We start from the raw sequence: 17,326 nt of genomic DNA, 5'->3' as shown, positions 1-17,326 counted from the left end.
TTTAGTACCCAGTCACATGACTGCGCTGCTGAAAAATGTTCCTCCAGCTGCTTTTTAACCTTTTTCTCTTTGACGTTTTGCTGTCATCAAATTCAAAATGAGCTTTACATTTGATGTTTTCCTTTCTGTTATGAATGAAATTCAGGTTTATTTTGTTTTTATTTACGTGTTTTATTACTGGCGAGACAATTATGGAGAGCACACTTTTAAATCTTTGCTATGGGGGTCCAAATCCACGGAGGCCGGCGAACATGTGAGGCTATAAAATTTAAAAAAGGCTCCCGATGATGGATCTGAGGAGGTGAAGAATCGCTGAAGGCTGCTGATCATCCTCAGGTTTGAATGATAACAGCAGGATAACAGGAACACGTTTGTCATTAAATAATGTGTGACACATGCAGCCTGACTGGGTTACATTTTTAACCACAGGTGATTATAAAGGAGACGAGAGGGAACCTCAGATTACTGGAGCAGGACTCGCTCTGACGGACCTGTCAGTTATTTAAATCTTATTATCTCGCGCTGCACAGAGTGCTGCCTGTCAGGTGTGTGGGACATTTTCATGTATTTCAAATATTATTTTAAAGTGATTAAAAACTAATGCAAATGAAAGCTGTGACTTCAATGATGCAGTAAAAACTGCACTTCCTGGATTTTGTTTTCTATGTGAGCTGTACAGAAGAATGCAGTCCTTGTATTTATTTCACTGTTTTGCTGACAGTCTTATAATTAACACGTAAGCAGAGCCAGGTGTCGAGAGCTTCTTAACATTCACATTTATTTCCGGGTTTAGTTACACAGGCTGTATCACAGCAGAGATGCACTAGAGACAAGAAAAGAAACGGTCCAGGGACACCACAGTCAGCTGCAGCACGGCTTACTGTCATGCATCATCCAGTCTCAGCTGGAAACCGTTCATTTAAGACCCGTCCACGGCCTCCGTGCCAGACTAGCTTAGAACCATCCACGCCCAGGTTGCTGTGGCTAAGCTAATTTAGCACGATAACCAGAACCCAGGAGCATCGGTGACGCCGGTTTCCGTGCGAGTCACCACAGCTTGACGTCGGTGAGCTCCAGGTCTCCCATGATCTCCAGCTGGTCGATGCTGCTCAGGTCCTGCACCCGGTGTCTGAACTCGAACAGGTGCGAGCCGTTCACCGCCAGCTTGAACCGATGTGGCTGACAGAGGAGAAGGATCTGAGGAAGAAATTTTAAAAAAAGAGTCTCTGAAGAAGCAGAAGGCCTTTAAAAGCGTTGAGAAGCTGCAGGTGGTCCTTACCTCAAAGTATTCTCCTGAGGAGAATGGAAAGAAGGGCAGCTCCCGCTCCTCCTGACCCCAGGACTCACCCAGGTACGAGTTCCTGATGAACACGCTGGACTTCATGCGGGGGTTCAGGTGGAGAGCGATGTTCTCCGTCCGGCTGTTCCGGAGGTTCACGGTAAAACTGGAGCAACGTATGAGCGTGCATCACTGTGAGATGGGCGGTCCTGGATAACTCGCACACAGATTCATATACGTGTCTGAATGTTTACCTGTGAGGATACATGCTGACCTGCCCTTTGATTGTGATGTGCTGTCCTGGGCTCAGGCCTTTGAGGATGCTGCCTTTGTAAGGGAGGCTCTGAAACAGCAGTGAAACCTAAACGTCTGATAAGAGTTTGGACATGTGATCGAGTTTTAGCAGTTTAAAGGTAAAAACTCACCAGGTCCCCTGATTCTGAGAATATTGCCTGAGAGGGAGAAAACACACATTTAGACACGAGCTGCAAAAAACCTGAAATATGAGAAAGACATGTACTCACTGAGTTTGGGATGTAGCCGATAGCGTTCACCCTGACTTTCCCACAGATGGAGAAGGTGTCAACCCTGTTCAGAGGAATTCTGTGCTTGTATTCCAGCAGGTGCGCTCCATTTACCGCCACCTGCAGGTGAACAAGGAGCGTTATCTTTCGGTTCCACATGCAGGCCTACCATCTCCACCAGCTCGGGCTCACAGACCTTGAAGGCGTCTTCATGCACCAGGATGATCGTCTCGAAGGGGGCGCCGCGCTTGTAGGGCAGCTGGTGGAGCGTCTCCTCTCTGCCCCAGCTCTCCTGCAGCAGGGAGTTGCACACCACACAGGGCGAGCCCTTGAAGCGAGGGCTAAAGTGGAGGGCGACGTCAGAGCGTGGTTTGGTGCTGCAGCCACTCGACAGGTCGATCTGAAACCTGCACAAAGTTTAACTGCCCATTAAATCATGTCGTGCATCAACGTTTAACTTAAACTCCACGTGGATGTAACTCCATCCTTTTATTCTGAACCCAGTTGGCAGAACAGCTGAGCTCTCAGATGTGATTTAAAGAAAAGAGAGAGAGACTTTGAGTGGTCTGACTGTAGCAGAGCTGGGAGCGATGCATGATCACCGAAGAGAATAACAACCTCATTGATATCAGCCAAACTGATCCTGGACCTGTTCTCTGCAACTGGAATTGAATGTGCACAGATCAGCACATCCAGGGTAACTTCTCAGCGATCCCAGTAAACCCAGCAGGAGGCGGGGTTTCAGCATCTGACCAATCAGGTTTACTGACAGTGAAGTGGCTGAGTGTACAGATGAAGACAAAGCTGACGAGTTAAATACAGACTGAGTGTGTGTGAGCATCCAGAGCTTTGCTCAGTCAGTCTGTGTTCATAAAGTTTATTTGAATCAGGAAGGAAAGAGTTGGCAGTGAACGGATCTTCATTAACCTCCTAAGACCTGAACTCTTCCACAGCAGCATTTTTAATTTCTCTTTGATATTTGGGCTCATTGGGGCCCGATGAATGTAAAAACAAAGAATTACCAGATTTTCTTTTTTACCTTATTTTTGTTTTTAAGAAAAATCAGAGCCACATATGAGGATATTCATTTAAAATTCTGATAGAACAGTGGCAGCATAATGTCCTCGTAAGTGGATATCAGGCCCTCGTAGAGCAAAATTGAGTATTTTGGTCTAAATAACCCAAAATGTGATGTCCACATATGTGGATGGAGGTCCTAGGAGGTTAAAGGAACATTTAGATGTGAGTGAGACATTTGATTGAGCTGCAGTGTCGGAGCTGTTTAAGGAAAGAGGAAATGTAAATAAATCAGGAATTAAGTTTCTATAGTTCTCACTGGTGCTCATGACATAAAGACTTTGGATGGTAAAAACCGTCAGACCCTGTGAGGGTCCAGGAACAGCGGCACTTTTCTGATTGGCCAGCAGACGATGATTTCAAACCTGCTGATCTCTAATCTAGAAACAGAACTGAGCAGATTGGGTCTCCAGCATGAGTGAGAAGTGAACAGCTCTGTGAGAGGCTCCGGAGTTTTTGGGTCCTTGCTGCTACATCGTACCTAAACAGACACACAACCCCCCACGCACACTGTACACACCAAAATAATATCACATATCAATAACCAGTAACCTCAACATCGTTTCACCTTTTGATCAGAACCACGGACAGCACCTGCAGTCAGAGACGTTTGTGCTACAAACTCACAGCAGAAAGATTTAAGTTTCGTTTTATCAGCGAACATAAAACAGCTGTAACATCTGGAAACAACAAACCACAGGAGGCCTCGCTGTGTGTGGAAACACTATTTCAATAAAAACAAACTATTCACCATCACTTCCTCTTTTCAGCTTCACTCATTTGCTTCACATGTAATGCTGCTGCTTTCACCAAAATATGAATTACTGAATATTTCACGTCAGCAGGTTCTCGAGCATTTCCCCTCTGTGACAGAGCAGCATCGGTAACATGTGACAGCACACCTGCACAGATACAAGCTACCCTGCAATATAAAAATCATCTCAATCAGCAGCAGCTAGAACATTAAAGTTATACAAAGATCAATAATTATGGTTCAATAATATAATCTATATGATTGTGAAAGGTGCCACAGTTTATAATAAGCACTTTAAATATCCTTTGATTATACAACTTGTGAAACTATTAAGTATAAATAATTTTACAAATCAACACAAAATGAAGTTTTTGAATCTGCAGCAAAATCCATAAACCAAACTTGACAGGTGAGGGGCAGCCAATCAGAACAAAGGGGGCTTGTTTCAGGCAGGATGGACTGAGATGCTGCACTTAGTCCCAGAATAATATACAGAAGGATTATTGTGGACTTTAAATCAAGCAAAGCAGGTATGGAAGAGTTCAGTAATACAGTAAATATCACACACACCTGAAAACAGCGTCATGGGTCAACTTTCATTCTCTTTTAGCTGAAAATGTTTGCAGGGGGAGATTTTTTCTTTGTTAGTTTTCCTGCATGAACAGAACAAACTGCTGCTGTTTGATTTGAATCTTACCTGTCAGCATCGGGGGGGACGGTGCCCTGGACGATGATGATCTCCCCGGGGTGCAGGCCACCAGGTATGGGTCCAGTGTATGGGATCACCTGCAGAGCGGACATGGAAACCTCAGAGAGCCTCGTGTCTTCATTCGAGTGTGGTCAGACAGACAGATGTGGACAGGTGTGTGGGCAGATGTGCGGACAGCGCTAGAAACTGCATGCGTGCAGACAGCAGAGCATGCAGCCATCAGAGGGCTGATGGAGATGATGATAATAATAATCCGCTTACCGGATTCAGAACCGTGTGTTTAGCGTTAGCCACGGACATCGGGCCTCTCGTGTCGGACTGCGGCCTGCAGCTGTGCGGAAAAACGGCAGTCTGCGCAATGCGCGCCAAACGGGAGCGGGCTGGAGCTCTCCTGCGCTACACGGGGATGGAGGCAGTGGGCATCTTCTCTCCATCAGCCATTAACAGCTCGCGCATGCGCAAAATCCTACCATGTGATCGGCACCCGATCAACAACAACACGGATGAAGCCCACCCACGTGACCGTGAGAGCGTCACGTGAACCTGCAGGAAGTACATGACGTCAGTCATAATCTATCTGAGAACCTGGGAACATAACCCACGTAAAAATGTTAATAACTTATTTGTTAACTTTGTATGGAAGAATAAGCACCATCATCTAAAAAAATCATTGTTTGTGGACCTAAAGATAAAGGTGGTTTTGGCCTTCTGGACTTCATGGGTCCTGGACTATACATTTAAGGTGAAATGGCTAAAAGAACGCTTAAAATCTCCTGGATCATTATTGCATTTCATTCCACATAACATTTTTAGAAATGTTGGAGGTTTACACTTCCTATTGTCTTGTAGTTACAGTATATCAAAGTTACCAGTTAAAATGTCTGCATTTTATCAACAGGCATTGTTGGCTTGGAAATTATGTTATTCACATAACTTTTCTCCACATACATCTATTATCTGGAATAACGAATGTATTACTAAGAGGAACAAATCACTATATTTGCAGAATTGGATTGATAAAAATATACTTATTTGACTCTGAAGGCCAGCTACTTAGTTACAATGACTTTATTACAGAAAAAACATTCCCTATCAAATTTAAAGATTTTAGCTCTGTAATAAAGTCCGTTCCCAGCGGACTGACTGAGTTGATGAAAAGCTACAAAAACAGAACACACCACATGCATCCGTTAACACTCTTTATATAAATGGTATTGATTTCTTAAGCAAGAAATGCACCAATAAACATATTAGAGAATGTTTGTTTAATGCAAAGAAAATAACTCCAAGAGGGAAGTTTTTTTGGAATGCTATTTTTGATAATATCAACTGGGATAAAGCGTGGCTTGTTCCTTTTAGATTTTGTATTACAAACAAAGTTAGAGAATTACATTTGGAAATATTACATAACATATATCCATCCAACATGTACATTTCAAGATTCTGTGACATTGATAGAAAATGTACCTTTTGTAAAACTGAACTTGAAAGTGTTACTCATTTGTTTTATGGCTGTTCATATAGTGCTACATTTTGGAGAGAGCTTGAAAATTATATACTGTGCAAGACAACATACGAAATCAAAATTGAAGGGAAGAACATTATCACTTATTTTGAAACTAAAGAAAAAAAAAGTGCCATTGTCAATGTTTATATCTTATTAGGGAAATTCCATATACATAAATGTACATTTCAAAACTCAACCCCATCATTTAATTTGTTTTTGATTGAAATTGAATATTATTTAAACTCTCTTAAATTAACTTCCAATAAAAAAGGTTTATCATTGATTGAAATTCATTCAGAAATGTTTAACAAATGAGCTGTCACGACTTTCAAGTACTAAATTATGAAGTCTGTCACACCCCCCCCCCCCCTTTTTTTCACTTCTTTTTTTCTTTTTTTCCTTTATTTATTTGTCCTTCTTATTTCATTGTACTGTATATTGTTACTTTTATTTGCCTTGTATGTCTACTGTTCAGGCTGAACTGGAATGACTGGCTGTTCACTTTGTAATTTCAATAAAGTTTGAAAAAAAAAGAGAACATAACCCACGTGATCTCCGGTGTTTTAATTAAATATCAGGATTCATTCAAAGGATTTAAAGAGTCTAATTAATTAATTGAACACCTGGTCCTCACCTGCAGGCAAGACGAGCAGCGGGAAGTATTTGAAACAATAATAATAATAATGCTGATGATGATGATGATGATGTTCAGGCTGTATAAAGTCTTCAAACCAAATATTAAAACGTGTGTTTGAGCGAACATTAGTACAACATTAGTACAACAAACCTTCGTTAATAATTTTATAACTTTTGTTAGTTTAAAAAATATTAACGTGAAGTTTAAACGTCTCGTGTTTTTAAACTAAACAAGATTTCTGAGTTTTTATTCTTTTTGTATGAAGCTGCCGGTTCGTCCCGATGACATGTGGAAGCAAAACTACGGAATCCCGGCAGGATCATGCATGAAGCATTAACACGTTTGCAGCAGTTACAGCAAGTGACCGTTAGAGGGCGCCATTTATTCATGATAGGTCAATATAATATAATATAATATAATATAAATATAATATAAATATAATGCAAATCTAAGATTGGACGATTGTGTGTCAAACACAAAGAAACATCATCTACCCGAGCAGCTTCTCAGGTGTCTAAGACCAAAACAATATCATTCATAATATTTGTGATAACATCAACGAGAGATCAAATTCAAAAAACACAATCAAGAGCCATCAGTGAAGCTCTCATCTCAGTCTTCAAGGAGACGGTGAAGCTGATGAAAAGATAACAGAGCTGCAGAATAAATGAATGAGTTCCTCAGGCTCTGTTGAGACCATCAAAGAGGAGTGGAGGAGATCTGGTCCCTCAGGCCAATCGCAGCACCTCAGCTGTGCTGGACGTGGCACATCATCAGGAGAAACCACGACCTGTGATCACAGGATTCACCTCTTCTCCCCACACAGAGCCTTAGTATGGAACAATAAGGACATCTCATATAAACACCAGGTTCTCCTTTATCACATGTGGTTTGGTGACGGAGATGTGACCGTGGGTCAGATGTTTAATCAAAATGATTTTCTGTCTCATGCAGAGCAGTTCACACCGTATCGCCTCCTGTCAGTTGTTTCTTATTTAAAGACACACAGTCATCACTCATCATGTCCTACTGAACCAAACCAGCCTACACTTTATTAATGAGCTCAAACAGCACTGAGAAGACCCAACCTGGTCAAATCAAGACAATATGTTCGTGACACCCTCAACATATGAGACTTTTGTTAAATTATATCCAACTTTTTTTTTGCCATGCTTTGTTTTGGAGGATAGAAAAATCTGTCTCCGAAGCCACCAGGCTCCTGACAGGTGGAAGGCTCATCCTGATTGGACAAAGCAGACATCCTTCATGGAGATGAACTCACGCAGGTGCCAACGGCTGTGTCCCAACTCAGGGGCTGTGTCCCAATTAAGAGACTGCACGCTTGAAGTACGCATTTTAAGTGCGGTTACGTCACCGCCACGCGACGACGGCTGTCCCAATTCGAAGTGTGCTTCAAATGCATACTCCAAATGCGCCGTCGATTTCCCCAAATATCAAGCGTGGTCCGGTGCACGCTTCGTGGTCCCATATATCCCACAATTCATAGCGTGGCGGTGGGTGTGGATAATTTTGCTGCAAATTACGGCAGAAGGGAGCGGCCGAAGAGGGGTTTTCTTTTCAAAACTTTATTGAAATTATAAAGCGAACAGTCAGTCATTCCAGTTCAGTTTGTACAGTAGACATACAAGGCAAATAAGAGTAACAATATACAGTACAATGAAATAAGAAGGATAAATAAATAAATGATAAAAAAAAGAAGAAAGGGGGGGAATGTGACAGACTTCATAACAACTTTGTACTTGAAAGTTGTGACAGCTCATTCCTTAAACATTTCTGAATGAATTTCAATCAATGATAAATTAACTTCCAATAAAAAAAGTTTAAGAGTTTAAGTAATATTCAATTTCAATCAAAAACAAATTAAATGATGGGGTTTAGTTTTGAAATTGACATTTATGTATGTGGAATTTCCCTAATAAGTTGGAGCGGCCGAAGAGTGAACTGTCAAAAGTACTGAATATGACGACACTTATGTGCTAATGTTTAATAATTAAAGTCAGTCATATGTCCACAAACACACAACAAGCTGAAAGTCAGTGATATATGGACACACACACACACACACACACACACACACGGAGTGCAGAATTATTAGGCAAGTTGTATTTTTGAGGAATAATTTTATTATTGAACAACAACCATGTTCTCAATGAACCCAAAAAACTCATTAATATCAAAGCTGAATGTTTGTGGAAGTAGTTTTTAGTTTTAGCTATTTTAGGGGGATATCTGTGTGTGCAGGTGACTATTACTGTGCATAATTATTAGGCAACTTAACAAAAAACAAATATATACCCATTTCAATTATTTATTTTTACCAGTGAAACCAATATAACATCTCCACATTCACAAATATACATTTCTGACATTCAAAAACAAAACAAAAACAAATCAGCGACCAATATAGCCACCTTTCTTTGCAAGGACACTCAAAAGCCTGCCATCCATGGATTCTGTCAGTGTTTTGATCTGTTCACCATCAACATTGCGTGCAGCAGCAACCACAGCCTCCCAGACACTGTTCAGAGAGGTGTACTGTTTTCCCTCCTTGTAAATCTCACATTTGATGATGGACCACAGGTTCTCAATGGGGTTCAGATCAGGTGAACAAGGTGGCCATGTCATTAGTTTTTCTTCTTTTATACCCTTTCTTGCCAGCCACGCTGTGGAGTACTTGGACGCGTGTGATGGAGCATTGTCCTGCATGAAAATCATGTTTTTCTTGAAGGATGCAGACTTCTTCCTGTACCACTGCTTGAAGAAGGTGTCTTCCAGAAACTGGCAGTAGGACTGGGAGTTGAGCTTGACTCCATCCTCAACCCGAAAAGGCCCCACAAGCTCATCTTTGATGATACCAGCTCAAACCAGTACTCCACCTCCACCTTGCTGGCGTCTGAGTCAGACTGGAGCTCTCTGCCCTTTACCAATCCAGCCACGGGCCCATCCATCTGGCCCATCAAGACTCACTCTCATTTCATCAGTCCATAAAACCTTAGAAAAACCAGTCTTGAGATATTTCTTGGCCCAGTCTTGACGTTTCAGCTTGTGTGCCTTGTTCAGTGGTGGTCGTCTTTCAGCCTTTCTTACCTTGGCCATGCCTCTGAGTATTGCACACCTTGTGCTTTTGGGCACTCCAGTGATGTTGCAGCTCTGAAATATGGCCAAACTGGTGGCAAGTGGCATCTTGGCAGCTGCACGCTTGACTTTTCTCAGTTCATGGGCAGTTATTTGGCGCCTTGGTTTTTCCACACGCTTCTTGCGACCCTGTTGACTATTTTGAATGAAACGCTTGATTGTTCGATGATCACGCTTCAGAAGCTTTGCAATTTTGAGACTGCTGCATCCCTCTGCAAGATATCTCACTATTTTTGACTTTTCTGAGCCTGTCAAGTCCTTCTTTTAACCCGGTTACCCAAAGGAAAGGACGTTGCCTAATAATTATGCACACCTGATATAGGGTGTTGATGTCATTAGACCACACCCCTTCTCATTACAGAGATGCACATCACCTAATATGCTTAATTGGTAGTAGGCTTTCGAGCCTATACAGCTTGGAGTAAGACAACATGCATGAAGAGGATGATGTGGACAAAATACTCATTTGCCTAATAATTCTGCACTCCCTGTATATATATATATATATATATATATATATATATATATATATATATATATATATATATATATATATATATATGTATATATATATGTATATATATATATATATATATATGTATATATATATATATATATATATATATATATATGTATATATATATGTATATATATATATATATATATATGTATATATATATGTATATATATTTACATTACCACAGTGAGTTGACTTTAGTCTCATGAACAACATTAACTAATTATTATTTACTAACTAATCTTAAATGACTGTTCAGCACAGAAATGAAGCCCAACAATCATGTTTTACAGTCCCGTGGTCTCAGCCTCAGATACTCAACTAATCAAAGTGATGTCATGACAAAAATGAATGACCAACAAAACATTTTTCTCCTTCATTTCTGTCAAACAAAGCTGTATGTAACGTGTCTCGCGGTTAGTATCATGGTTGCTAGGCAACCTGAACAGCGCGACGAAGCGTATACCGTCCCATTTTACAAGCCTCTCACTTCCGCACTTCTCGTACTCATAGTACGCACCGTACGTAGTACGCGTAGTGCGCGTACTTCAAGCGTGCAGACCCTGAATTGGGACATAGCCAACGACTCAGACAGATAGAAGCATGCAGACATAAATTTCATCACATGCAATAAATAACTGCAAAAAATGTACTTTTTTTTTTACAATTTGTTGTACTTTTCGGTTTGTTTGGTTGTTCTGGATCATCATTGGTTAAATATGTGTTTACAAATAAAAACAACATTAGGTGTTAAACATGATCACGGTTGACTTGAGAAGCGACATCTGCGACATCCCGTGAACGCAGCAGATAGGGGTGTGTCGAGGCGTGGGGGCTATAAAAGGTGGGCTGTGCGCCTCTGTGATCAATCACCTTTCCTCCCCCCAGCAGAGCACAGCCGACATGAAGACGCTGCGTGTGGTCGTCCTCGCATCGCATCGCTGCTGCTGATTCTCCAGCTCAGCTCACAGGTGAGTTACGTTTTTGTCCAAGTGTCGTGAGTGTCGTGTTCGTGCTGAGGAGTTGCATTACGTTAAGAAGCTTTAAATGTCGCGTGGAGGGGCAGGAGAGGCTGCGGGACAAACTTTTTGTCAAACGTTAAATTTAAACACCTGATCAAAGGTGGAGGTAACTCTAAGGGCCTCTCAGCCTCCCCACGGTGTGCAGCCGCACTTCCTCAGCTTCATGGCGTCTCTTGTGTTGCAGATGGCCCGGGGGCACGTGTCCACGGCGTCCCCAGCGTCCACGATCAAGTCGTCCATGATCAAGTCCTCCACGGTCAGCCCGTCCACGGCGTCCATGATCAAATCCACGATCAAGTCCTCCACGGTCAGCCCGTCCATGATCAAGTCGTCCACGATCAAGTCCTCCACGGTCAGCCATTCCACGGCGTCCACGGTCAAGTCCTCCACGCTCAGCGCATCTACGTTGTCCACTATGACCGCGGCGTCCACAGTAAAGTCCTCCACGGTGAAGGCAGTCTCTGCCACGGCGTCCACACTTTCCACTGTGAAGACTGCGACTTCTCCAAGAAGCAGGCCTCCGACAGGGACCGGCTCCCGGGGACCCGCCGCCTGCACTCCGCTGCTGGCTCTGTTGGCTCTCCTCCACAGCTGGTCCGGATGACTGGATCCGGATCGGCCTGGACTCCGTGGAAACTTGGAAAGGTTTAATAAAAAGCTGTTTCCTCCTGAACTCTGAGAACAGGAGTGAGTCATGGAGGTGCTCCTGTTTCCGGTGTCACTGACTATGAAGTTTGTCTAAATGCTGTAAAACATTTGGGACTGAAAGGCTGTGCTTTGATGTCAACTGAATAAAACTTAAAATCTAAGACCACGTGACTGTTTCCTTCCTGTGCGGGAAAAGTGAAGCTGCATGAGTGAGTTCAGAGCCCCGATGGTCTGACCCGCTGTGGCTCAGTCACACCAGGTCTGATTATCAGGCTCCTTCAGCCTCTTAATCTGGTTTCAGCTATTTTAAATTGGCACCCTAACCCTGACGAGAAACTCTGAGCTTCCTGTGGTAATGCTAGTCAACACAGGGCACACCTGCTGCCTCACATGTGGTGAACTTAGGTCTAAGCCTCCAGATTCAGAAGTTTCTGTGTGTACATGCAGAAAGGTTTTAATTTGGATGAAGACGTGAGCGAAGTGTGTGGGTCTGTGAGGATGATGTAATCTTCCTCAAAATAAAACTGCGTATTTCCTTTACTGTTTGAGACGGGTGCTAGTTTCCTCTTTCTCTCACGCTGTTCACCTGATGGTGCTGCATTTAAAAACCTCCATAATTCACTCTGTAATTTTCTAAATATGATGCTGAGTAGCCTGTTAGTGTTTCTTCTATATGACCTCTGAGGTTTCTTTATTTCTGCACAATGGACTGAAATTTGGTACAAACATGTCCCGCCAGCCACCTCGATTCTTCTCAGCCAGTTAAAAGCCTGAATCACTTCTAACAGTTCGGACTCCTGTCGACACGGCCTGCAGGTATGCACGGCCCACCTTATCTCACAAAACACTTTCTGCAGGTTATTGTGTACAAGCTGGGGACTTGCAGGCGACTTTTTTTTTTTAGTAACGGGAGTCTTACTGGCTTGCAGGTAAACAATCCACATTGATGAGGTAACCTCCAGCTGGCCGTTGCACTGTGAGGTTAAATCAGCAGGCTGGAGGACGGGTTTCCTGCTCGCTGCCCAGCAAACACGTCCCCACAGAGTCGTGCACCAAAACATCCAGCAGAAATCAGTGTGTTCAGTCTTTACAGCTGTTTAGCTGATGACATGTTAATGATGTCAAAATAACGTTTCCTCAATAGAACAATGACACATGATCAATATAAAGTCAATAGAAGTCATTCCTTTCCAGCTTTGACTGACAGGCCAATGACAATGAGAATAGTGCGGTGCTCATCTAGTCATGTGGCTGGAATGGAGTTAAAGACAGACACACACACACACTCCAGAGCAGCGTCTGTGAGTCAGCGAGCGGCCGCTAGAAGTCACCACATCAGCGGTAAATTCAAAGCCTATAAAAGCCCGACCTGCGCCTCCCGTTCATTCACTGTTCCTCCACCCGACAGAGAAAACGAGCCTCCATCACCTCCAGCATGAAGACGCTGAGCATCGTTTCCCTCGCAGTTCTGCTGCTGGCTCTCCGTCTCAGCTCTCAGGTCAGTTTCACCATTGCATCTTTTTAATAAAAACTAAATCTTTCAGCACCTTTTCTTTTAAAGGTGCGGCGGAAACGCAGTTTGTTTGCGCCTAATTAAATGCGGACATTAGGAGCTTTAAGGCTTATGTTGAGGAGCATCCGAGACTGAAGGAGAAACTCCAAACTTCCACAAACTCCGAGTTTAGAGCTGTGGAAATAACGTTGGGCAGAAATAAAGACCGGCGGGTTTTTCGTGCCCCCGGGCCTGATGAGTAAAAAACAACGTCAGTGTTAAAATGTGGAATGAGTAACATTTATCGTGGGAGCGCAAAGAATCCCGAGTGGAAGATTCCTTACACCAGATTTGAGGGTAGAAGTAAACGTGAGGGGAAATTCTGTTTTTGTGGAATTTTGATGAAATGATTAAAATGAAGATTTTCGCTCGCGTGGTGTTTAAAGTTTTCACGGGATCAGGAGTTTGTCGTGACCCTCCGTGATCGCAGTTCGCTTTTGTGTGTTTCAGAGGGCCGAGGCAGCCAGCACCGCCCTCCCCAGCACCAACACCACCAGCTCCACCTCCATCTCCACCAGTGAACCCACTAAGAGTGGCTGCGGAGGTCCCGCCCTCTCCACGCTGCTGCTGTCCCCGCTGCTGCTCGCGGCTCTTCTGTTTCACGCCTGAGCGAGCGGACACGGCACAGCCGTCACGCGTGGACTGGAGACGCATCTTTAGTTTTATTCCAGATTCAATGTATTTTTTCTTTGAAGTGAAATCGTTTTCAGTGTTGATGGGAAATGTTTTGAAAGGAGCGCGCGCCGCCCCGATTGGCTGTCTTTACGCACCCGTGAAGAAGACAATCCGTTTCAAGTGATTGTACACGAACGAGTTTTGTACTTTAGACCAGATTTCTCGAATTTTATAAAAAGAATAAAACTGTAAATTGTAGGAACACGTGACTGAGCTGTTGTTTTTTCCCCCGTGGAGCGTCACGGTATGTGAAGTATAGATGCTGGAAGAGGTTGAGCAGGTGAACTGAGAACACTGATAATCAGGTTTGGTGTCCGTGTCAGCCGCACAGGCGGATTATCAGGCTCAGCTTAATCTGGTTCCGGGTGACTGTAAATAAACGTGCGGCTGATAGAATCGAAAAGCAGCTATTTTAAAGCCTGCTCTGCTCTAGATGTGTAATTATGCACATTTACGCAGCTGCTTGCATTTATTCTGTTGCATAGAACCGTTGGTTGTACAGTAGAGGTGTGATGGTCAAACATCCCGCTTGAAAAAACTTTTATTTTTAATTTGAACCTCATCACAAAAGCTGAATCGCTTTTTTACGTTCAGCTTGTTTAACCTTTGCAGACTTGCTGAAAGTACCAGTATGAAAACTATGAAGTGAATTCTAACATGTAGACGCATCGCCAGGAGCGTTTTGGCCCATCTGACACAAAACTGCAGTAACTCGGCCTGGATGTGTTAAAAGCACGGATCACTTTTAAAAGTGGAGCGGAATGTAAAATTATACCAACTTTCTTTATATTATATTTTCAGTATGAGCTCAGAGATCCAAGAGATGAAATAATATTTGCAAAGTGAATCTGTGATAACTTGGAGGGAAAGAACTCAAAAGGGAGACACGCAGAGGAAGAAGAGGGAAAATACGAGGAGCTGAAGTCAGAATCAGTAAACAAGCTCAAACACAAACAGATGAAAAGGAAGTGAAAACTGGAAACAGTAGGAAAGACTGACAAACTGAGGAAGACTATCTAGTAAAGTAGGCTACACGGAGTGTGTACACTGTGACAGGATGCAGGGGTGTGGCTGGGGAATAATGGACAGGTGTAGATCACAGGTGAAAGTAAGACCCAATGAGGATGAACTGAAAAAATAAAGCAGGTTTCAGTCACAGCGCTGAAAACAGTATGAGAAGTTTGATAAATGTGACGATGCTGATTATTTAATATGTGGTGGTTTAAAGGTTTGATCAGTTAAGTAAATACAGCTTCAAATGAACAATATATTACATGATGTGTCACCATTATTTCACAAACATGAAGCCAAAGTCCAGCCTTGCTGCTTCATTATGAGAGTAACTATGAGCCAGGTGCTGCTAATCAAACACACACTTAACTGATCCTCATCAGGTGTGAGCACCTCTGTCAGACCAGTTAGCAGATCTGCAACATTTAGGTGTGTTGACACAACGTCAGTAGTGATGTTAGAGACCAACACTCAGTCTGTTCATAAGAACAAAGATCATCATTCTGCAGTGAGAGATTATCCATGAGTGGAAGACGTTCAAGAGGCTCACAGTTTTCTCAAAACTCCCAGGAAATTCACCTCAAGGTCCGTGTGAGTGTGAGTTAGTGGTGATTAGGGAAAAAGTGGGTTTTATTTACCCCCAAAATGTAGAAATATCCAAAGTAAACTAACAACAGCAGCCCCTGAACTCAAGCCTCCAAACTGACTGCTCGACAGAATAACAGCAGCCTAACACACAGGAAATAAAGGAAACTTAAATGGTAGCTGATCACACCGGTTCAATACAATGGGGGGAAATAAATATTCAAAAAATCATCTGGTAAGTAACATAACCAACAGTTAGTTTAGCAGTTAATTAAAATAAATAATCAAACCCAAGATGAAGTAAACGAAGTCACGAGCCAAAGAAAGACTTTTAAGATAATTTGCTAATGATACGGCCCAATCAGCACTTCCCCTCTCTCTAAAAAAAAGTCTTTCTCTTCTCTGTAAAAACTGAGAAGAGAAAGAAATCTGTCCTTTCACACACAGTGGAGGCGTTTGCCCGTAATGCAGAGCGCGTGTTTCAAGAAAAACCAAACTCAGCACAGCTGATGATGTGGGCACCTTGCAGTGGTGCGGGCCGTGAGCTCCTGTGTACTAAAGTGTTGGCGGCAGCTGAAGCCTGGGTTGCACTAGCCCAAACCACCGACCTCGACTGAAGCAATGATGTAAAGCAGAAGTAAAATTTCCTCCAGAATGATGTGCGAGCCTTATAAAGTAACACAGAAAACCAGTACTTCAAGCTATTGCTGCTGAAAGTGGTTTTCTGAGCTGATGATGGTGCAGACTCAGTGTTTCAGATGGTGCTTCTGCATTTTGTAAATGGTGTTTATCTGAGGTTGCATTTCCCTCAAAAACCTGGAGATATGATGATAAGGGTACGAGGATGTTACTGTGAGGCTGTGGGTAAAGTCAGTATCGTAACATTCAGAAATCAGTCCTGCTAATAAACCCGCATGATGTACAGTGTTGGAGAAAGTCAGTGTTTTTGTTTTAATGCAGATTTTCTTTGTTAAAACAAAGTTGTCCAAACCTGCCAGTGCTGTGTGAAATGAATATACACCAGGACAATGACTGAGCTGATGGGCAGACATCCTCCTTCAGGGTTTCCTGGTGGAGAGCACAATTCCCTCAGTCACACTGCATCCCAAACCACCACAGTGGTTGCTGCTGGTATGTTCCCTTTATGAAACGCTGTGAGTCTGACGCAAATCTAACAGGAAATGGTTCAGCCTCTGCTATCAGTCCACAGAATATTTCACTGAAGTCTCGGGTATCATCCAGATGAGCTTTTGTGATCTTTTTGGTCAGCAGTGGTTTTCTTGGACTCTCCCACAGTCTTTTTTATTTTTTTTTAACAGTTGAATCATGACCTCTGACCTTAACTGAGGCAGTCGGGCATTCACATCAAACGTGGATCATCAATAATAACATCTCCGTGCTGGATCAGTCGGGGTTAAAGAGACCTGGTGTTGGTCACCAGTGGAAACTGCAGAGGAGGATGCAATCTGACATACTGGGGGTTTTCCCGGTGGGTCGACCCACTTTGGAGTGATGGGCCGGTCTGGAGGGCCTACACTCAGTGAAAGTGTAGCTTTTAATTATTGTTCAACATGCTGCAGTACAACAAAGACATAACCCAAAAACTGTGCCAACCTGATTATCTATCATCTCTGATGCTGAGCATCCAATGAGATGATGGCAGAGGATCCACA

At 42.9% G+C, this 17,326-nt stretch overlaps 2 protein-coding genes across 3 annotated transcripts; one reads left to right on the top strand and one right to left on the bottom strand.

The window, feature by feature from the left end:
* Positions 1 to 746: 746 nt before the first annotated feature.
* lgals8b (galectin 8b) lies at positions 747 to 4,914 on the bottom strand. Of its 2 annotated transcripts, XM_080871833.1 has the most exons (8): positions 4,605 to 4,874; positions 4,332 to 4,420; positions 2,000 to 2,210; positions 1,804 to 1,923; positions 1,705 to 1,731; positions 1,534 to 1,622; positions 1,280 to 1,445; positions 747 to 1,197 (listed from the first exon to the last, which is right to left on the bottom strand). In XM_080871833.1, the coding sequence occupies exons 1-8, from the start codon at positions 4,641 to 4,643 to the stop codon at positions 1,048 to 1,050; spliced, it is 891 nt and encodes a 296-aa protein (XP_080727959.1). In that variant the 5' UTR covers positions 4,644 to 4,874; the 3' UTR covers positions 747 to 1,047. The 2 variants fall into 2 exon arrangements, with proteins under 2 accessions (XP_080727959.1, XP_080727958.1); XM_080871832.1 differs by having other exon boundaries at positions 1,705 to 1,923; positions 4,605 to 4,914.
* A 5,505-nt stretch (positions 4,915 to 10,419) lies between these two features.
* LOC308389104 (uncharacterized protein) lies at positions 10,420 to 11,991 on the top strand. Its single transcript, XM_080870256.1, has 2 exons — positions 10,420 to 11,131; positions 11,367 to 11,991. The coding sequence occupies exon 2, from the start codon at positions 11,367 to 11,369 to the stop codon at positions 11,784 to 11,786; it is 420 nt and encodes a 139-aa protein (XP_080726382.1). The 5' UTR covers positions 10,420 to 11,131; the 3' UTR covers positions 11,787 to 11,991.
* The last annotated feature ends 5,335 nt before the right edge of the window (positions 11,992 to 17,326 follow it).

This window comes from Rhamphochromis sp. 'chilingali', assembly GCF_963969265.1.
Source record: "Rhamphochromis sp. 'chilingali' genome assembly, chromosome: 21".
In the NCBI taxonomy this organism is placed as follows: Eukaryota; Metazoa; Chordata; class Actinopteri; order Cichliformes; family Cichlidae; genus Rhamphochromis; species Rhamphochromis sp. 'chilingali'.
Note: the sequence above shows the minus strand (reverse complement) of the source record. Positions and strands in the feature narration are given on the sequence as shown.